Genomic DNA, 22,949 nt, shown 5'->3' with positions numbered 1-22,949 from the left:
ATTTATTCTTTGAAAATGTCCTTTTTGACATGTTTTTGCATGGTCTCCATACTTAGTACTTAATTGTGCTAACCCCTTTCTTTCCCTTTTTTGAACTAAAGTGTAGGGATTTGGAGAAGATGACATGTCATGGCTTTGATAGGTTTCTAAGTGTTGAAGATGAAGACTTGGTGAGTCCTCATAGATTCGAGGACAATACCCAATACGTTCTTTTATGTCTTTTAGTATTGTTTAAGTTGTGTACGGGATTAGTCCCGAAATTTGTACTCTAAAGTATTAGATGGTTTTGAGACATCATGTATAAAGTCTAGAAAGTCTTCCGCTTGCTATTGTTTTTTTTTAATGAAATGTTTTCTTGGTAAAGAAACTTTTTAATTCCTTATGGTTTTAGTGTCTATGCGATGAATGAATGCTAAGAGGCTTGTATTAGACCTCTTCGAGGTCGAGTACGCTGGTTACGACTAGGGGGTGATCCCGGGTCGTGACAGTTAGTCTTAGTGCCATTGCAATGTTTTACTTCTGTGAATCAAGATCATATATTTGAGGTGCACAAATCTCCTCATATTTTCTGCAATATATCATTTCCTATATTAATGTCTTACAGATATGCTTGTAATATTTGAGGAAAAAAGAAAATGAAAAGCTAAGGAAAAAATTGCATATATCATGGCGAAAACATATGCAGTAAAGGTCAGAAGGTGCTAACTAATTTTCAGAAGACATTAATTTTCCAATATAATAGAATGTTTAAGTGCAGTCCAGATTCCAGTATATAGGCTTGGGATGAATTGAAAAGAGAATTATGCAAACCTATATCTAGAAAGTATACATATGTTAAGACTTCATTCCACTTATCTTCATTGTCAGAATGGGCTTGGATAAATTACATTGTGTTGGCTGTATTTTTCCCTGACTGCTGGTAAGCTAGAATTGTTATTGTTGCAGCAAAGGCTATGTAGTGCCATGACACAGTCTCGTAAAACAGAGGGTTGGTACATAGTATAATGCCTCAACGTAGAGTTCTGTATTAGGAGTTTCCAAAAGTCAAATTTTATAAGAATATATATTTGTTTAAAGGAGAATAAGAAGGGAAAATACATTATAACTGTTTATATGATTGTCACAATGTTAATTTGTACATACCCAAGGTTTCATTGAAGGGAAAAGAGCATATTTTTTGCCAAGAAAATTGTAGAAGCAGCAATGAGTGATGGAGTAACAAAGCATGTTGTATTCTAAAAGAGGAAGTTCTGGGATGCAGCTAGCCAAGTGTTTCAACTGTAGTGACAGAACCTGTAGATGCTTATAAAATTTTAATCATCTCTGTTTCCTATATAAAACATGTTGGAGAATTATCAACCTTAAGTGAAAAGGTTACCTCATTAAGTCCTTGAGCAGCACAAATAAACCTCTTGCAGTACATCTCACCAATAAGTTCCTAAATCATCATACTCAAAAGCAACTACTAGATAATGGTAAGATATTAACCTCAGAAAGCATTTGGCTGTTGGAGCTGTCATTTCAAACTTCAAGTAATTTAAAACAACAGACTCCATTTGCAACACCGGCATAATGCTTAAGTCTTAGTGCCACTGCAAAGTTTAACGACTGCAGGTTCTGTGAATCAAGATCATATACCTCCTCATTGAAGTAAGTAGGAGATTTCTGTAATGTCAAGGAATTGACACTTTTGAAATAAGAGATGTAACCCTTAGACATTCATACTAAAATTAAACAAAACTCAAGCGAAAAGAATAACAGATCTTACTCAACTATTATGATAATTGACCCTAAAACTCCTACGCCTACTCGAAGACAGAATCGACATTAACAAACAAATAAAGGAATTGGTACAGAGGGCAACACAGGTTCAAGATGATGAAAAACCAAAGAAACAAAAATGCAGACTATAATGACAAGGAATTGACATTTTTGAAATAAGAGATGTAACAAATTTAGACATTCATACTAAAAATAAACAAAACTCAAGTGAAAAGAATAATAGATCTTACTCAACTATTATGATAATCGGCCCTAAAACTCCTACACCTACTTGAAGACAAAATCAACATTAACAAGCAAATAAAGAAATTGGTACAGAGACACAAATTCAAGATAATGAAAAATCAAAGAAACAAAAATGCAGACTGTAATGACAAGGAATTGACATTTTTGAAATAAGAGATATAACCCATTTAGACATTCATACCAAAAATAAACAAAACTCAAGCAAAAAGAATAACAGATCTTACTCAACTATTATGATAATCGGCCCTAAAACTCCTACGCCCACTTGAAGACAGAATCGACATTAACAAGGGACAATGGTATGTTGGAGATAAGAGGTTGCATTCACACAAAAAGGGAATCACTCATGTTAACATTGTAAACCAAGATAAGAAAGAGGAGGATGAACTCCTTTCAGACAAGTTGGGCCAGCATCTATTGGGCTCGTTTGATATGAATTGATCTGATATTGGAATTGACAACTCACAAGATACACAGCTGTAGAAAGAATAATTGTATATATGGTAAAGAATAAAATCATCCAGAATTAGAGTAAATACATTGATTCTGTTTTACATTTTCTTTTCAGCAATTACGTGTATAAATAGTGCTAGAAATCTGTACATTAATCATAAGAAAATACAGAAAATTTTCCATACATTATGTCTTATATTTCTACATGGTACAGAGGGCAACACAGATTCAAGATAATGAAAAACCAAAGACACAAAAATGCACTTAAACAACTTAACGCTTTGATTCATATATAATTAATTTAAACATAAGGAGATAGATAACATATGATCACAACAGATTCATAACAAAAAGAAGACAAGAACAAAATTGAGCTGGGCAGAGTAATTCAAATATTGTGTTTCTATCTCCAACCTTTCTCTATACATTCTTAGTTGATCTAGGGTAATTTATTATTAGGCCTAGTAGAGGTAGTGGAAAAATGACAAAAAAAAAAGTAACAGAATTAGGGTAAGTGTTGTGACATGGTGAAGGAGGCACATAACCTTTTGGAAGCATTGCTGTATACATTCTTTTTCTGTTCCAATTATGATCTGATGAAACCCTATTCTTCAACTTTAACGTTCTTGTCTTCATATTCATCGTCATCAACCCTCCTCCTTCTTGATTCTTGATCATGTGGAGATGATGGAGCTTCTGATGGTGACCATCCAAGATTCTTGGAATACTGGAATTCTTTTGATCAAGTAGAAGAGAGGTAATAAAAGAAGAAGAAAAGGAGAACAAGATTCGCTTTCTTGATATTACCCATATACATTTTTAAGAGAATTCTAATTTGGAAATAACGGATTGATTATCTTGTTTGACTTATATATATAAGCAATCCTTTTGGGTGGAGTAGATATTCATTGTTACAATTAAATGGAACTACACTTAGTAGTCTATTAGATGGACACTTTCTATTTATAAATGTCATATTAATTGTAAGGGTAAATGGAAAAAAAAATTAATTAATTCTCTTCTAATTTAAGTGATTAAATAATACTTTCTTCGTCCATTTTTATTTGTTATGTTCCGATTTTCAAAAGTCAATTTGACTAATATTAAAAGTTAAATTAGATTACATTAATTCAATATTTTAAACAAAAAATTTAGATATTTAAAAACTATACGAAAAATACTATACATTGCAATTTTTTGCGTATTAATATGACAAAAAAAGGACATCGTAAAATATTAATAAAAGCTTTTATAGTTTGACTCTAAAAAAAAAGAAACTATAGCAATTAAAAGTGGACGGAGATAGTATGAGACAAATACTTTTAGTAAGATGTTCATGTAATATTGGACGGACGTAATATATGTATAGGTATATGGGAGAGAAGCATAATTAGGCTCGTGCTAATGTTAGCATGCCTCGAAACATCCATACTATTAGATTCGAAATTAATGTAACACTTCTATTTCACTTGCCCAATGATAACTATCATTTGCACCCTCCTTAAGGTAATTTATTAACTAAAACAAAAAAAGCAAAAGCGTCCAAATATTATGCAAGTAAAAATGATACTTTAATTGACATACTCTTTTAAATATTTCTACTATTTTTAGAATAATTGTGATAGTTTATGTAATAATTGAGTCAATTAAAAAGGTTTTCAAAACTAAAATCAATAGGAACTTGTCTAAGATATAAATATTTGTGGTGTTATATAACGTACAATAATTTATATATACATATTCATAGCTTATGAATTATTACAAGAAATATTATACTACTAATTGAAGAAAAAGAAAAATCAATAATCAAATTATAATTAACTATCATGTATTTCAAATAATATCTGTCATTTTCTCTCCAGTTATAGTAAGGACCATTTCCAAACCCAAGAGTATATGCAATTCATGGGAAAGCACCATCTCTTACCTCTACTCCATGAAAGTTCACTTATGCAACTCTAAATCTATCGTTATTAAACACACAAAAGAGAAAGATTATGTTTCTGTCTGACCATCAAAATACTAATCATCAAAATAAATCATAAGGATATGGCAAATTCCCAATTTGAAAATTGAATTTCTTTTCGAGGACAAAGAATTTACCAGAGATTGATGAACAAATTGGAATGGATTGACATCTGATCTTGGCCTCCACCTAGCATGTTCTCGCTTCTGGGTCGTGGGGGTCACTGGAAACTGGGAAGAAGACAACGAAGGTACGCGTCTGGTTGTTAGCCGGGGTACCCCATCGTTGTTGAACTATGGTATGTTGAATGTTACATATGTGGTAACCTTATGGTTGGAATGTGAATGTTGGAATATTGTGAACATTGATCATAAAAGGGTTAGATTTCAAATTAGACTATGGCCATATGAGTTTCATTTATAGTCAAGAAAGAGAGAGAGCTCCTATCAACGAGGAAACTTGTTAAAGGTAGAAGGTTCAAACAAGGTAAACAATGCACTATATATATAGCTCCTATCGGCCAAGAGACTTTGTTAAATGTAGAAGGTTCAAGCAAGGTAAACCATGAACAATATATAGCTCCTATCGGCCGGGAAACTTTGTTAAATGTAGAAGGTGCAAGCAAGGGATGCGGATAGACAATACTAAAAAAAAATCACCATTTTCCTATTGAAAAATGTTGAGTGAATATTTCCACAACATATTTTGATGGAATCAGTGAAAAAAGAAAAAAAAAATAGTATCTTCACATAAAAAAACTACCAATATTTCGGCAAAAAATCTTCTTCCCACCATGCGTTTTTCCAATTAGTTGATTCAATGGAAAAACATGTTTTATAAGTTCCTTACTGATTTTTAAGTTTCCAGTGAGATGTTGAGCTCAAATGCCAAGAGCAAGTTCAACTTGTTATCTGCAAATCTAAGCATGATATTATCTAGCAACACAACTCATCCTCAAGTAGATCAATGAAATGTACATAGTGTTTGATCAATCTTTTTAAAAGTGAATTAATATGCCTTTTTTTTTAGTTTCTAAAAAACCCAATTTCTCTACTTTCAAAACTCATTTTCCCTAAAATAAAAAATAAAGAAAATATTTACCCAAAATTCTCACATTTTTAAAAGGTGGAATGACTTGGGAGACCCATGTACTTGGCTCCGTTTGTAAGTTGGACCCTCCTACTTATTAATTTGTCAACTGAACCACTAAACTGATCAGAACACTATATTTTAAACCCCTTTGACCATTGATAGAACCTATGTGGTATTGATAATGCTGAGTTGGAAATTTACGTGATTACACGCGTTTGACAGCGAGTAAATAAGATATTTTACATTAAAAATATTTAAATAATAGTAATAATAATAATAGTAATCAATTTTTAAAAAATAAATTAAAAACCCATCTTCCTCAATCATCCCTCTCCCACCCCATCCCTCTCTCCTCCGTCCCCATCCCCCTTCTCTCTTCTTCTTCTTGGAATTTCATCCACCACACCCACTCTCCTCCTCTTCATTCTCTCCTTCATCCACTTTCTCAACCCACACTTCTTTTTTACTATAAATCAGTCGCCCACCCTAACCACTTAGTCTAAAAGTCTTTTAGATTTTAGATTTTAGCTTTTTAGTCTAAAAGTATTGAGATTATTATTTATTTTTTAGGTTTCAAAAAAGAGGTCTAAGTATGGATTAACACGAAGGATAATGGTGGATATTGAAAAATTAAAACTTCATTGATAAGTTAGAGAAAGCTTGAAAAATAACAAATGGGTCTTGTGAATTTGTGAAATTGATTCAAAATTGTGATTGAGATTAGTTGAATTTGTGGTGGTGAACTTGTATTTGAATTTTCAAGTCAAATGGAGAAAAATCTCATCTATTTGACATGAATTTAGTGTTCAATTTGGAATAAATATGAAGAACATGCTTATTTGGAATATTTATTTATTTTTTAAAAAAATGTTTATCTAAAATTTCCAGAAATTACAAAAGTGGCTTAATTGTTTTTTTAAAATTTTTAACATGTAATTTCTTTCATGTCATTAAAAATGACATGAAATTTCACGTGTAAGCAATTGTACTTTACACACACTAGTCAGATGAAAAAGGGGTTTAAAATATTACGTTCGGATGAGTTTAAGGGTTCAATTGACAAATTGATAAGTATGAGGATCCAACTTACAAATGGAGTCAAGTATAAGGGTCTCCCAGCCCAGGTCATTCCGCCTCTTTAAAATAAGCATTTTTTCTATAAAATAAAGGCCTAACCCATCGGTGGCCCCCTAAACTTGGCACGAAGTTTCACTTAGGCACCTCAAGTGGGCGATGTTCATTTTAGACACATCATGTAGGGTTTCGCTGTGTCATTTTGACACTTTTTGCTAACTAAGCACAGTACGTGTGCTACACGAATTTTGAGCGCGTCAGAGACTTTTTTTATAATCATCTTCTTTTAAATGTCATATAAAAACTTTTCAATTTGGTATGATTTCTCTTATTCTCCAAAACGTATTTTACTTTGTAAACTAACTTATGTTCTTGCCTTTTTGATGGAGAAGAACAGATGAAGGGGAAGGAGGCGCAAGAAGAAGAAGAAAAGAGGTGGGGGCATGGGGTTTGGGATCTGGAAGAAAGAAAAAAAGAAAGTAAAATTGAGATTTTTAAAAATAAAATAAAATTTCCACGTGTCACATACCAATTCGTTTATTTTTCCACATAAGAGGCGTCTGGATGTACGCACTTAAAATGCGGTTTTGAAAATATAAAAAGTGTCAAAATGACACAATGAAGTTTGACATGAGGTACTTAAAATGAACAAAGCCTAGTTAAAGTGTTCAAGTGAAAGTTGGTGCCAAGTTTAGGGGGCCACCGATGGGTTAGCCTAAAATAAATAAATACATTCAGCCTCCTAAAATGAAAATAAATAAATGAGGAATTATCTCACTTGTTGCTCTTGCCCTCAGAGTAGTAGTAGCTGTTAAAATCAACCCCTCTAAATTATAGAAGGAGTCGAAACAGTACAAATCAAAATTCAAAAACAACGGTTATCTCCTTCGATAAATCTTGTACCATGTTCGTTTTTTGAAATTGCTGAACCCCAAATGCTAAGACCTGTATAGGATCGACCGGAATGGGTGTAAAGAATCTTTGGGATATCTTGGAATCTTGCAAGAAAACTCTTCCTCTTCATCATCTCCAGTTAAGTCTCTTCCCACTTCGCTTTTACATCTTTTTCTCTTGTTGGGAATTGGGATTTTAAGTTCTTCTGCTTAATTTCGTGTACCAGGAACAAGAGGGTATGTATAGATCTTTCTTGCTGGATTGTTCAACTTCAGAATGTCAACAAATCCCATTGTGCAATGAAGGAGAAGCTCTATCTCAGGGGCCTATTTCACCGCGTTAGAGCTCTTATTGCTTTGAATTGTAGCGTTATCTTTGTTACTGGTAATTTTATTTCTTTCTTTGAGAAAATCTATAATGGGGTTTTACAAAAAAAAATTAAAAAATGTACTTTACTCTTTTTCCTATTGTGTTTATAATTAGTTTGCTGTGTAAGAGGGTGTTTACTTGAAGATTCTTAATTGTGGTACTCAAGATAATTTTAAGATTTGAGTTTGGTTCCAGATTAGTATTGTTGCTTCACACAATTGAGTAACCTATGACAAAAGAAATTTAGATTCTTTACATATCTAAATACGTCTGGAATATGCATATTGGGAAATGCTATAGTTAATACATGATAGTTGATACACATTTCAGTAGCTTCCTTTTTTTCCTTTTCCAGATGGAGCCATTCCGGCTATCAAATCATCTACTTATAGAAGGCGATTAAATCCTGGAAATGTGGTAGGATTACTTATTACTTCCTGCTTTCCCTTATCTCCCCGTCCAAAACCTCTTGAGTCTTGACATGCCTCTTTTTCAGTTGTTTGTTTACCTGCATTCTAGTTTAAGCTGATCATTACACACTAGGTTTTTATGATGTAGCTCACTCAAGATGAGGCAGCGATTAAACCATCATCAATACGAAGAAACACAGGATCAGAATTTTCACGCATGATTAAAGAGGCTAAAGTCCTTGGAAATGCACTCGGAATTCCGTGCTTAGATGGGTAACTCTTTACCTATGCATATGTATTTTGTATGCTATTGATCTGTAAGAATGCAAATATTCATGTAATTAATAAAAGGAACTCAACTGCTTTCTGAGACAACTTTCATTCTTCTCCAAGTGTTCTATGTGATATTTCCATTTGTTAGTTTTCCATCTTAACTTGCTCAGGTATCTTTACTTGGAAGAATAAAATGTTTACAGAAACCAGGTCATTCCATCTGATTACAGTGCAATGAATTGTGAATTGACTGTGCTCTTTAATGAGTTGTGTGATATAATGCTTATAACTATTGAGGTGTAGAAAATTACTATTGACTGCTGGAAAAACCTTTCAGGATTGAGGAGGGTGAAGCTCAATGTGCATTATTAAACTCTGAATCATTCTGTGTGAGTAGAAGTCCTGATCCTAGTAATGCTTCATTTCAGAGGATTAAGTTAGTTTTTTCCTGATATAATTGTCGTTCTAAAAGACTAAGGTGTGTTCAGTACGAAGGAAAGTGTTCTTTTCATGGAACATGTTTTCTTGGAAAATGCTTTTTAGGAAATAAGTGGATCTTCTAACTCATTTTCTTGTGTTCAGTTTGTAAGCAAAAAGTATTATCCTAAAAACATTTGTGTATAATATAGACAAATAATATGGGAGGTGGTGGGGATTACGGGGTGGGGGTGAAGATGAAGTGTGTTAGAGATTTGGGAGGACACAATCAATGTGGAATGCCACTTGTAGAACTTGTTATCCCTACTTCCATTATGAAAGTCATTTCCGCATTTTTAAGGAACTTGTTTTCCTAGAGAAAATATTTTCCAAATATTTTTACCAAATGAACATGGGAAAACCAGCATTCTCACTGACTACATCCTATAGGGATCATCGAATCAATAGCAATAAGCTGGCTCATATACGGAACAGTAAGTGCTGGCAGATTCAATTAATCAAAATTCAGAAGCTGAAATTTCACCTCTACCATCCATAGGTTTAGCCCGGGCATTTACAACACGACCCAAACATTTTCCAGAGAATGTTTTCCTCCGGACCGAACACACCCCAAGGCTCTGTTCTTAAGAACTTATTACCATAAGAATCATTCTTTATTTTCACTGGAGCTACATCATAATGTACCACACGTTCTGATTATCATTATCAGGATGGATGTTTCACATCAGATTCTGATGCCTTCCTATTTGGAGCAAGGACGGTGTATAGAGATATGTGCCTTGGTGAGAATTGATCAATATTTCTCTGTTCTTTCCTTTTGACTCTTAGTAGTGGATTTTAATTGATTTTGATGTACTTATACTTTTAGTTTGTGAGATTTAGGGGATGGCGGGTATCTAGTTTGCTATGAAATGGATGATATTGAGAGAAAGCTCGGACTCGGAAGGAACTCCTTGGTAATTCTTCTTTTCTTTTTGGCTTCTATCACTATTGATTACAATGGGGAGGATATTGTAAAACCATATCGGTCTAAGGGAAAACACTTACAATCTAACTTGAGGGCAGAGAAAAGTTTTTTCTGTTTCTTGGTTTTATTCAGCTCACACTTCAGAATACAATGATATGATCAACTGGCAAGTATTATGTCCTGATAAATGATGTTCCTGGAGAAACTATGAATCTTTCTGATTTTTACCATGAAATCTGATGGTGTCAGAATTTCATAGACCTTGCTTTGTCTGGAACAACCCAGCAATGTTTGCAACTCATTGTTTAAATTTCTGATGTATTTGTTGGGGTTTATTTTTTGGAAATTGTTGTGTCCAGATAGCACTGGCTGTTATTCTTGGTGGTGATTACTCTGAAGGAGTTTATGGGATTGGTCGGGTAAGTTTTGGAAATTCTGATTCTTGCATCTGGAAGGCATTCTTTTTCCTCTCAATTTAACATGTATATGATCTGAAACGGGTTAAAATTTGATGCTTATCATATGACATGCTTCTGCGTTCGTAGGAGTCAGCTTGTCAGATTGTTAAATCAATTGGTGATAAAGCTGTTCTTCAATGGATTACATCAGAAGGATTTTCCTTTGTAAAGAAGAAAAAAGGTTCTAAGAAACAGACTGAAGATGACAAATGCAATGGTAAAGAAAATGCTGCAGAGCATAAAAATCCTGATGGTGAGTCCCAGGGAGGGGGGAGGGAATAAAGAGAAGAAAAAAGTTTCTGGATGTTCACTAGTATTTAGTAATCATATTTATGTTTAACCCGAGCTATTTTTCCTTTTTGACATTATTAGGAAGCAAATGCCCTTCACAAATGAGAAGTCAGGTGATGCAAGTATTAGATGCATATCTAAGACCAAAGTGCCATTCTATGGACTCTAATGCTGTTCAAAGGTAGATTCTTATTCGATACAACATTTATTCAAAGTATTACTTCTTCTTCTTTCTTTTTCCTTCCCCTTTTGCCTTTTTGGTTTAAGTTATACCTCACTACACTGTGCTGATTATAAATCTGACATGTTAGTTAAGAACCAAGAAGTCTGAAAAGAAGGATATTTGTTGCAGGATTCTTGTGTTGTATCCATATAGCCGCAGCCAGCTTCATCATATATGCACTGAAACTTTTGGTTGGCCTCCTGAGAAAACAGGTGCTTTTGTGCTGAACCAAATCTTGGTTCTATGTCATGCACTGATTTATCAGACCTGTTTCTTTTGGTTCAACATCTATCATGTATAATTCCAATTACAGTTACTCAGCTGTCTGTTTTTTGAAATTCTATAGTTTCCTTTTTTCTACTAGTTAGAAAAATTATGTACGCAATTATGTTGGTACAATCAATGAGAAGCTTTTCTCTGAAAACGCTCTGTTCTTTGTGGCTCAGATGAGTATATCCTTCCTAAGATTGCTGAAAGGGAATTGCGGAGATTTGCCAACTTGCGGTCCACTGCGTCACAACTGGGAGTCCAGCTTCCACTAAATGAGGTAGCTCATCCTACTGCAATGACTGCTCAGTGTTACTAGAAATAACTTTTTGTGCTTCAAACTCAATGGACTCTCAAACCAACTTTGCTTCCATACAGTAGTTCATTATCAAGACCATTTTTGCAGTTACACCCTTACGTCTACCTGAGAATGTTCCTTTTGTGATGATAGAAGCATCTGCAGAATTCCAACTGCCTTTTGCATTTAGAGATGATAATGCCACTTCTTTATTGCTTCTCCAAATTGCTGTCTGTCCCAGTTAACCAACCCAAAATAGTTGCTGTTCTGGTTACTAGATGAGAGATGGTTGTGAAATTTTGTATGTTTGATCAGAATAGCTACTGAGGGAACTGCCTTTCAAAAAAAAAAGAAATAGCTACTCAGGGAACCTGACAGACTTTTTCTTGCTCTAGCATTCTGGATATGTTTGATACTTCATTACGTGAAGACTAAAATGGAGAACATGCAATAAAATACATGATTTTGGAAGATATGCTTTCATCCATTCCAAGGGTTAGGGTCGCACATTGAACGGAGTGGAATGTAATGCAATATTACTAAAATGGAGAAATGGAAGTAATATGATTCCAGAAGATCCTTCACCATCTTAATTAAGAGAAGAAATTGCATAAACAAAGACTTGAAAAAGATGCTAACTATTTAATGGCCTCATAAGTTTAGGGGCCTGACAATCGTGTCATAGAAAATAACATGTCTTAAATGTGTGAACATCTCGTAATGCCTGCTTTTTCCATGAAAAGGAAGTTTGGTGTGCTGCAGGGTTGCACGTGCAATGATGCATTTCATCTGGAACTTTTCTATTAGAGTTATTGTTTTCTCAATATCTTTGTGATTATTCGACCAAAAAAAATTTCTACTGCTATATTTCATTTTATCAAGTGTGTTTCTGGAAATGATCTCTAAGATCTGAACATGAACAGATGCCAATAAAGTGTCCATTATCTCAAATTATCAAGCCAAGAAAAGTTCAAGGAGTCGATTGCTTTGAGGTGTCTTGGGAAGAAATGGATGGACTTGAAACCTCCATAGTACCAGCTGATCTTGTTGAGAGGTATGTCAACTATAAATTGATATGTTCTAATGAATTAAGGGGCTACTAAGGTACACAATGATCAGTAGGGTCAGGTTTTATACATTATCAAAGCAATAGGAAAAAACTATTTGCCTGAACCATTTTGATACTGGTTTTCAGATGGTTAGGAAGTCCAATTACATTGTGTGAAGACTATGGAATTTGTTATGAAACTATAAAGTAAGAAGGAGAAAGTAGTAAGGAGAAGAGAGAAGACTTGTTATTTTTCTTGAAGGGATGGATTTACAATGAAGGAACCTTTATTTATAGGGAAAACTGACTTAGTTCCCAAGAAATTCTCTAGAATACAAATATGTTTATAACAGAATTGATATTTTTGGTTATATTATTATAGAAGTACTTAACCAAGTTGGAGTTAAGAAATCTCATTCTGTTTTCAATCTCCTGAAAAAATGAGAGAAAGACATTTTTGATTCAATAGTTCACGTAAAAGTCATATATGTATCTCGAGGGTTGGTGATGGTGTTGACCTAATGCAACTTTATGCTATCAAACACAACATATTAAAAGGTGAATAGTATCTGTAACAAACTACATCTTGCTTGGGTATTTTCTGCGCAGACCTAAATATGTTATGTTTGAATAGCAAAACGTTTCATGATACATTATCTTAGATTCACATCATGTAACCCCATGCAAGCAAAAACTGGGAAGTAGACTTCTTTTGGCAACTGAAGAAACTTTCTTGGAGTTGAAGTTCTTTACACTGTCGGCATAAAAGATATTTATGCTATCAAGTTACTTATCCACAACATATTTGGTTGAACTTGCTAAGGTCACGCAGCACTGAAACATATTAAATTCAATGAGGATGGATTACTCAGTATACGAGCTGACAAGAATATGTACTATTTGCCAGCCACCCTCAGGTTTTTTGGGTGATGTTGACATTACATACATGAATTCAATGGTATAGCAATTGCTTAGAGATTATGTACTCTGATTGGAGATCCATTCAAATAAAATACAAGCCTCCTAATTGTTCACAAAAAACACTGTTTGATCCATGTTGTTGAATCTTTCGTCTCTTCTTTCCAACAGAGCTTGTCCGGAAAGGATTTTGGAGTTTCAAGAAAGACGAGCTCAAGGAAAGAAAAGAAACAATGCTAGATCAAGACCAAGGAAACTAGAAAAAACACAGCTCTTGGGTCAAATTGACCAAAAACTCCAAGACCTCTTGCTTGAGATTGATAGAGAAACCTCTACTACCAATGATACCACTTCTTTATGTGGATCAGTATCAGAGGATGATGACGACATTGCTCAAATTCAGTTGGTAGATCCAGGTATACAGTCCCATTTTACATGGAACAGCAACTGTGTGAAGAAGGGTGGTGATTTTACTTATGGGATCACCAGTTGCCAAGAGAGCAACATTTCACCAGTTTCATCTGAAGATGAAGTAATTGATCTCACGAGTCCTCCACCAGTGCAGCATGCTTCTGGGAACTCCAAACACCTAGAGGACAACGTTCAATGCATTGATTTAGTTGAGCTTAGTGATTCAGACAATGATATGTTCTCCCCTGAACATACAAGGAGAGCTAGAGAACTGAGAATGTTCATTGCGGGAATTAAGAACACCTACTGAAGAATGTCTTTCCAGTGTAACGAGTGTGTGTATACATATATTTATTTGTATGTCTATCATTAGTTGCCCATCTCTGGCAATTGCTCGCATGATGTCAACTTGTGATTAAATGTCTTTTTCTTGATTAGCTAGTTGCCAGCTATCTTCAAATGAGGACTAGCATGTTGAATGTACTCTGCCTCTTCTTTTTTTTAAATCAAAAAAAGAAAACAGATGACCTTTTCCCTCTTATTCTTTTTGGTGAAGACTTGTTTTTCAGGCTTTTAGTGATCCATAGAATAAATACTTAAAGTCACCTTCTTGCAATTCCCTCCATTTTAGCAGTAATCTTTCCTCGTTTTGAAGACTTGATTTTCAGGCATTTCAAGGATTTGCCAGTGTAATTCTTGAACTAGACGTTGATTGCAGAATTTAACAGCAAACACTTGATAGTGGGAAAGGAAATGAAACTGATGTTGCCTTTTTTGGAAACGCAATTTGCATATCAGTTGCTTTGACAAAATGGACAAACTACATTAACAGATTCAACCATGTTTTTCGTTTTTCAAGATGGAACACCTGCCAAGATCAGTATAGCCCTTCAAAGCTGAAGAGATGCAAACGCTTCACTTCTGAAATGGTTATCATCAGATTTTGCTAGGGAAGTTCCAATTACGGATTTAATGCAATTATTATTCTTTCTAAAACTGATACCTTGTATCAGAGGGAGACCTATTATCTCCTTAATTTAGCTTAGACAAATCTTTTTCGATTAGCCTAACATGTGGTAGGGGAGGGCATGTTCAAAACTTCAAACCTTTCGAATAACCATGGAAAAATTAAAATCAGGGGGAGAACCTTCACATGCATCCAAACCAACAATTGTTTGTCCATTCATCAGATAATATACAACCCTTAATTAATGAAAATGATGACACACTCATAAAAGGGCGATTCTTTACACATCATGATACTGAACTACTTGTTTATGCTTGGGGTAATCTCTAAGAAGAGTGAATTCCCAGGGCAAAGACAGATAGCCTGCATATAAATACAAAATTGACAGCTAATGGTGATACTTGAATGCAGGAGGAATAATTCAAGCCTATTTGGTCCATCCTTGGTGAGCAGATTTTACCCAACAGCTGTGATTGCAAACTGCAGCAAGCTGCTTGCTGGATTAGTCAAGATGCGCCCAATGCTCCAAGCTGACTCAAACACCACCATTATCCAAAAGGAGAAACCCTGAAGATAAATAAGTCCACCCCTCTACACTTCACTTAAATATCATGCTTTTGTCTAATACATCAGAGTTCGAACCATTATGTATGCCCAACCCACAAATCACGTGTTGCGCTCTTACCACTAGACCAAATATCTGTCGGCAATAAAAATTAGGTAATCATCATAATGCAGCAATAAGAGGGACATCGATAGCAATGATAAGAGCTCAACATGATAAACAGAGTCAAGTTGATAGTTCACCTGGATGATAAAAGCAAGATATTCAACATCTATATTTGGATCAAAATAGTGGTGGCCTACTGTACAAGCAGGCAGGCAGTTCACGACCAACATTTATCTGCAAAATGAGAAGGATCTTTTTTCATGTTGGAGCAGTAGGACATAGGCAAAGTACTGGCACAAATAAGGGGCTCGGAGAAGACGCAATGAAGTGCAGTCATAATTACAAACAAGGATAAATGGGCCTGCGTACTCTTTTTCCCCTTTTCAGGAGACAGCACTAAATCGTGAAAAAAAAAAGAGTTGGAAACGCAAGCAACCAGAAGCAAACTTTAATCAGAGAGAATTACTTATTTAAGAGGAAGGTAAGTTTTAAATTTCTTTGATTTATTATTTGTAGAGTAATTTTCATTAAAGAAAGGGAAAGACGCCTGTTTACAAGAACTATACAAAAATATAAAAAAAAACTTACGAAAGAGTAAAGTTAAATTTTCTTAACAAGCCCTCTCCAGGAAAAATCGAACCGGAGGACCATAAGTCCTTTGAGGTCTCAACCTTGCCGATCAAGATACGCTAGTTGGAGGTGTTTCAAGGCATTTTGAGAGCTCAAACACTGACAGAACAAACAAGTTGACTGGAAGGTAATGAGAAATATGTCCCAAGAAATTGAAGATCAAGATAATGCTGCATCCCTCTGAAAAATTCCTTTTCCATCCATTCCATTTTATATAAAGGTATTTGACTGGTCACAAAGGGTATGTTCAATACGAAAGAAAATGTTTTCCATGGAAGTGTTTCTTGAAAAATATTTTCTAAGAATTATTGTCTTATGTTCATTGTTCGGTACATAAGCAAAAAATATTATCCTAAAAACCCTTCGGGGTGGCCCAGTGGTTTGGGCTTGGGACTTCCATGTTGGAGGTCTCAAGTTTGAAACCCCTTGCCAGCGAAAGCAAGGGATTTGCCTTCTAGGTCGAACTCATAGCGCTGGGCTTGCCTAGTACGGGTTACCTCTCCTATGTGGTTTGCGACCTATTGCATAGGAGCGGGGGTTTTACCCTGTGCGCACCCAAAGGGTAGCGGCTGCGGGTTTCCCTTGTCACCAAAAAAAAAAAAAAAAATTATCCTAAAAGCATTGTATATAACCTAGACAATTACTATGGGATGTGGGGGTTGGGGTAGGAGTAGGGGTGTGGGGATGGGGGATATGGGGTGGGATGAAGAAGAGGTATGGTGGAGGATTGTGTAGGGCACAATCAATGTGGTATGCCACTTGTGGAACTTGTTTTCCCTACTTCCACTTGGGTAGTCATTTTTCTCATTTTTAAGTGACTTGTTTCTAAGAGACAATGTTTTCAAAAAAAATTAACCCATCGAACATGGAGAAATTGGAAAACATTTTTGAACACACCTAAGTTTAAAAAAGAAAAAAGATAGATGATGCATAATTAAACACTCCCTCCGTTCCTGAAGAATGACACTACTTCGTTATTAGTCCGTGACAAAAAGAATGGTACTTGAGTTTCCCATTTTGCTCTTATTGACATTTTTTTGGGGGGAACTGTTATTGACAAGCTTTTATAGTCACAAGAATGTTAAAACATGTTTATGACCACATCAAAAGTTCTCTAGCCACACAAATGCTAAGGCGTATTGAAGGCCACACGTATCAAAAGTCTTCCTTTCTTTCTTAAACTCCATGTCAAGTCAAACTCGGTCATATAAATTGAAACGGTAGGAGATTTATTAGCATACCAAAAGTATCCTTAGAATGTTGTTGTCTTCAACATGTCATGCCATTCCAATAACATGTTAATAGGAGAAAAGGACAGCTCAATGCACAAAGCATCCCACGTTAGCAGGGTCTGGGGAAGGGCTGCACCCTAAGGGGTGTGATGTAGACAATCTATTCTAATGCAAGCATTAATGGCAGCTTCCACAGATCAAACTTGTGACCTATAGGTCACACGGTGACAACTTTATCGTTGCTCCAAGGCTCCCCTTCCATGGAGAAAAATGGAAAGGTTGAAACAAAAGAGCTTCTGAATGTAGAATGTGTCAATATTATTGGAATGGATCAAAAGGAAAGAGTGTCATGTAAATGGAACAGAAGAAGTACAGAACAACAGAGGAGAAAAAGATAGGACAAATTAACTTATCTTTACCTACTTATTAACTGAGCTGCAAGGCTTCTAGCCTGCATTAGAAACTGGAGTCTCCTGTCATCACCATGTTCTTCAAGAAATCCGAAGTTTAGGTTCAGAAACAACTCCCTGTAAAGCTCACTGATGTCGTCTAAGCCTTCAACTCTTCCAGCAGACAAGGAATCTGATTCTAGGACATCCTCTGTGGGTTCATTTTTACAGCCATCTTGCCTATGGCTTAGAGAACAGCTCCTTCGAATTTGTTGTTCAGTGTAGTTACAGACTGCTGCTTCCAGTTTTGCAGCTATTTCAATGGCTCGCTGAATACATGCGACCGGCAGCTGAAACAAACAAGAACATGAGATAAACAATGGATGTTTGAATAGACCGATTGAAAAGATCTGACTAGAGATCACCTCACATTGACCCGGGCAATTGAGTAACAGGTAAAAAGACACTAGCATCAATGACTGAAAACTTTAGCTAGTGACTCTCCTTTCAAATTTAAATTCTTTGAACAGTGTTTCAAATTTTTAGTATCACATTAAATTTACTATCAGGCTTCATTGAGACTGTCTTCTATTGGACCTGCCCCAAGAGGAAGCATGAAAAGAGGGAAACTCACTTGTGCAAGCTGAGCAACTTTAAAACCAAAACTTCTCCCAGAAACACCTGGTGCAAGTTTGTATAGGTAGGTGATGTCCTCACTATTAATGTGATCCATCTTCTCATTTGACTTGAAATCCCCATTCGCATCTCTTTGGGATGTCAGATATGACACATGGTATGGTCCCACAGAGCCTGGAAACTTATTCTTGATACTGACAATTTCAGGGTAATGAGTAACAAATAGAACCATGCATTTTTTGTGCTCTAGGAGATATTGAAGTGTTGCATAAGCAATTGCTACACCATCATGTGTGCTGGTGCCTCTCCCAAGCTCATCAAGTATAACCAATGAATTGGCTGAGCATTTTTTCAGTATATCAGAAGCCTCGCTGAGTTCTTCTAAGAATGTACTCCTTCCTTGCTGAATACTGTCTGATGCGCCCATGCGAGTATATATCCCATCCAGTACATGTAGTTTTGCAGAGATCGCTGGTACAAAGGATCCAACCTAGAGGTATCCAGGAGGAAAAAAATACCTTTTATCAAACCATACTGTTGTGGATCTTCAGTAAGCAGATTTGCACTAACAAGCCATCACTAAAACTTCTTTCCAATTAGACTTGTTTGAGATATAGGTAATCAATCCTTATCAATTCCATGAGAACAGCCTTACAACTAGAGGCCAGCTTTACAATAAAAAGATTATGATAAGCTGCAGTTGCCAGGAAACTTTTAAAATAGTTAAGGAAAATATTCTTTTGATAACAGTCTTTATTTTTAACCAGTCAACTATTAAGGAAATGTTCCTTCAGTCATACTGTCAAAGACACCTAGTCATACTGTACAGAGATGAGTGTCATACACTTCTCTGCCAATTCTACCTTCACATACATTCTTCTGTAAAAGAAATATTTTCATGCCTAAGGTCACACAAAGATTGTGAGATTAAGAATTTTAGAGATATAACATAGAAGCAAGCATCAGTATGGCATTACCTGAGCCATGAGAGCAATAAGAGCAACTTGGCGAATATAGCAACTTTTTCCCCCCATATTTGGTCCAGTGACAATCTGACAGTACTCTCTTTCTGCATGCAAATCTGTATCATTTGGGACAAAGTTATCTTGTAAAACAGCCTCCAAAACCTGTCAAAGCCCTCAGTTAAAATTCAATTTCTCAAAATATGTCAATAAGAGATCGTCACACATATAAGAATGTCTTAAACAACCGATAAAAAAAGGGTAAAATGAGCATCCCAATTCTTCTATTCATCTGGCAAGGGTAGCAAACATCAAAGAGTTCATCTAATATACTTATATGGAGCACTACCAAACAACAACAAGAAATTTAATTTCCTATATTGTTTGCAACCCATCTGAACATCTAGTTTAATGGTAGTTTGATATTATGTATGCCAAGAAGATCTGCTTTCAAGGACAATAGAAGACATGGATTTACATGCAATGTAGATTAGTGGTATCCCTTGGATTTTGCTGGAAAATAGGATAGGAAGCTTCTTTCGTACTGATGAAATTCGATAGGACCAAAGTAGAACTTAGAGTAGGTAAAAGACACCATAGTAAAACATGATATCAGAAAGTAAGACTTGCGGCTGATGCAAAACTTCTTCCTATAAAGCAAATGCAGATAACGGGTTACTGCCTGTATTTTACAATTGCTATTCATTTTTGATATGGAGAAACAGAAACCAGTTGAATTTTCAACTTTCAGATACCAAAGAGGCGTGGAACGTAAATAACACAGTCCTTGGTTATCTAATGCAGATTAAGACATAAAACTGTCTAATCTAAAACACCCTTTTTTGAGTAGTAGCCTACATCCACTTCAACACAACCCTCCTTCCCTGTAGTCAAAAAGTAGTTTTAATCCCCTCTAAAGGTAAGCAGGGAGATCTTTAAAGCATGTTTAATCCTGATCCTTTCACTCTCGAGATCGAAGAAGAATTATAGCTATCAGTGCATCGGCAAAAATAGACCCCAGCTCCTTGAGCACATAATAAGTAAATGCGAGAGAGAGCTAGCCTATTTTTACCCTAGTCACCGACCAAATAAAGAACCTCAGCAGCTAGTTTGAGCTACTGATACCGGAACTGTTCTTTTTACCAGAAAAAACTGTTCCAACTTTGCTCCCTAAGTGACTTACCTACTCAAATTTGTAAGTGGAGGGAGCTTTCCACTCGACCTACCCTCTTCAGAGTTATCAAAAGCGAAAAGCGGAAAAAAACTCTAAGGTCCGGGGGGCTTTAAGCGCAAAGAGAAATAAAGTGTGTACTTTAATGAAAAAAGGTACAAATGGAGAAAAAAATATAAATATATATATGTTTAGTTCAATAATTATAAGCACGAATAACAATTATATGAACAACAAAATTGAAAATTAAATTACAATAAAGTGAAAATATCAATTGTTTAGTGTAGCCTCTCCAGGAAACGCTCATTGGCAAGGAAAAGTACATCTCAAAGCCTTGATGATAACACTAGCGCACACGTTAAGCGAGGCGAAGCGCTCAATGTTTTGAGCCTCGCTTAAGCGTGCTTTAAGAGCACCTTTGACAACACTTTGTCATCTAAATAATTTTTTTATAACCAGGAAATTCCAGAGGACTGGCTGAGGCATGGTTCATAACTCGGTGGAATAATGGGCCAGCCCCTACGACTCTACCCTTCTCCACTTAGATATCAGGATTTAGTCTGTAGTCTTTGTCATCTACATAGCTTAAGGGAGTTATCTTCACTTCACGAACAGAAGTTAAACTACAATATCTGAAGTCTTAAAATAGAGAAACTTCCATGAATTATGTTTTTAGCACATACCGGATGACGACCAGAGAAAATATGTATCTGAACAGCCTCATCATCTTCCACAAAGAGAGGACGGACATAATTCTGGAACAAACAATAAAGGCCTATTTACATCCAATAAAGCAAGTAAAAGCAACAAAGGGGAAAAACGTAATCTTTGACCTTATTCCTCGAAAGAATGGCGAAAGAATTTAGACAATCCAATGAAGCCAGGGCTTGCACAACAGCTTGGAACTCGGCAAAGTATCCACCAAAACCTGTCAAAAAATTATTCCATGCAGCTTGGCAAACGACAGTGAGCTGCTCATTTGCCAATGCTAACTCATCTAAAGCCACTAATACTTCTCGTGAATGATAACGTATTGCTTTCTTAGTACTGTTCACTTTGACCCAATCTGGAGGCACCTTTGTGTTTAGAGGCAACTGCAGTTGAAGCATCATATAGTCAAATAAAGACAGTAGGACATAAAAGGCATACTTCCTCGGTTTCAAAATCTCACAATGAACTACAAGTTTGAGGTATGTGTTAAAGATAATTACAGCCTAAAATGCCTAAAACATGGATTTACCTTTGCTGGCTATGTAGCACCAACAAGCAGAAAACTTTCTCAAATAAAGATACACAGACAGTTGATATGCGGTGTCCTTTAGAAGTGTCTACTTGACACTCGCATCCCAGAAAAAATTTAAGGGGGGAAAAAGGCATGAAATATACCTCTTTGTTGAACAAGCTCCACGCCTGATGGAAGGAAAATGGTAGTGGGCAGAAGAACATGGACTAAGAAGACATGTCTAACACTAGTTGTTGCTGGCCAACATGGTGTCCTCTTCACGGGAGACGGTGCTTCTTACTTTTCTTGAACAATTCAGAACTACATTCGCTTTCCTACTCATCCTCTACCCCTCCACCCCCAAATAAAACAAAAATGGAAAATAAACAATAAAAAGAACCAACTCAAAAATAAAACCAAATGAATAAATATTTAGGTGATTAGAGTAAATATGAGATGAATTACGACTGCAGCGTAGAAGAAAACAACACAACAAAATCTATCTCCAGAAAGTGTTAACATTTTGTTTGCTCCCTCATAGAAGAAATAATTAAGGTGATATACCTGCATTATATTTATCCGCTTATTTGGACTCCTTTTAATGAACCCCCTGCATTTGATTGTTATTTCTAGTTGGACGATCCATTAAAATCCAGATTGTGTTTGATACCCTGTGAAACCTTAGAGTTTTAGTTCACAACATGTGATTAAGAGGGTAAGGTGGGATTTTAAGCATTTTTCAGCTTATATTAGTGTTTGAACTTAAGAAGTGTACTAAAGCCAAAATAAGCCAAAAGTCATAAGTTGGGCAGCTTAGAAGCTTTTTAGATTTAACAAGCATTTTACTTTATTATCCTGATACTTTTTATTTTTTTTAATAAAGGTAACTCTATATTCACGTCAAAACTCATCAGCAGAGCATGATGAGGTGGGATTTACAGCCCCACAGGGGGTAGTTTCTGTTAGAATATAAATAGGTTTATACAATCCTATTAGAATAGGAATAGGTTTATACAATCCTATAAGAATAGGAATAGGTTTATACAATCCTATTAGAATAGGAATAGGAATAGAAATAGAAATAGGAATACTAAATAGTATCCTACTTGGTAAAGGATTGTATTCTAGGGTCTATAAATAGGGTCTCAATGTAATAATGTAGACACAACAACAATTCAATAATATTCTTTTC

The 22,949-nt window shown here is 35.5% G+C and overlaps 3 protein-coding genes and 1 pseudogene across 5 annotated transcripts in view; 2 read left to right on the top strand and 2 right to left on the bottom strand.

Moving 5' to 3' along the window:
* The window catches only part of LOC125858059 (uncharacterized), a 280,326-nt gene that overhangs the window by 14,362 nt on the left and 243,015 nt on the right, over positions 1-22,949 (top strand). The window lies entirely within an intron of this gene.
* Positions 731-1,976, bottom strand: LOC125858056 (cyclin-A1-1-like; annotated as a pseudogene).
* Positions 7,430-14,369, top strand: LOC125858036 (single-strand DNA endonuclease 1). The gene is made up of 14 exons (XM_049537711.1): positions 7,430-7,645; positions 7,734-7,891; positions 8,232-8,293; positions 8,435-8,559; positions 8,897-8,948; positions 9,707-9,779; positions 9,880-9,953; positions 10,324-10,383; positions 10,510-10,675; positions 10,795-10,894; positions 11,066-11,148; positions 11,383-11,483; positions 12,425-12,555; positions 13,639-14,369. The coding sequence occupies exons 1-14, from the start codon at positions 7,578-7,580 to the stop codon at positions 14,186-14,188; spliced, it is 1,803 nt and encodes a 600-aa protein (XP_049393668.1). The 5' UTR covers positions 7,430-7,577; the 3' UTR covers positions 14,189-14,369.
* The window catches only part of LOC125858033 (DNA mismatch repair protein MSH3), a 19,897-nt gene continuing 11,971 nt past the window's right edge, over positions 15,024-22,949 (bottom strand). Inside the window, exons 8-14 of the mRNA XM_049537706.1 lie at positions 21,369-21,629; positions 21,219-21,290; positions 19,380-19,529; positions 18,401-18,892; positions 17,801-18,116; positions 15,653-15,749; positions 15,024-15,545 (exon numbers count right to left, since the gene is read on the bottom strand). Coding sequence (XP_049393663.1) covers positions 15,733-15,749; positions 17,801-18,116; positions 18,401-18,892; positions 19,380-19,529; positions 21,219-21,290; positions 21,369-21,629 — 1,308 coding nt within the window. The 3' untranslated portion in view covers positions 15,024-15,545; positions 15,653-15,732. The remainder of the gene's footprint in view (positions 15,546-15,652; positions 15,750-17,800; positions 18,117-18,400; positions 18,893-19,379; positions 19,530-21,218; positions 21,291-21,368; positions 21,630-22,949) is intronic.

Source organism: Solanum stenotomum, chromosome 3, assembly GCF_019186545.1.
Source record: "Solanum stenotomum isolate F172 chromosome 3, ASM1918654v1, whole genome shotgun sequence".
NCBI lineage: Eukaryota > Viridiplantae > Streptophyta > Magnoliopsida > Solanales > Solanaceae > Solanum > Solanum stenotomum.
Note: the sequence above shows the minus strand (reverse complement) of the source record. Positions and strands in the feature narration are given on the sequence as shown.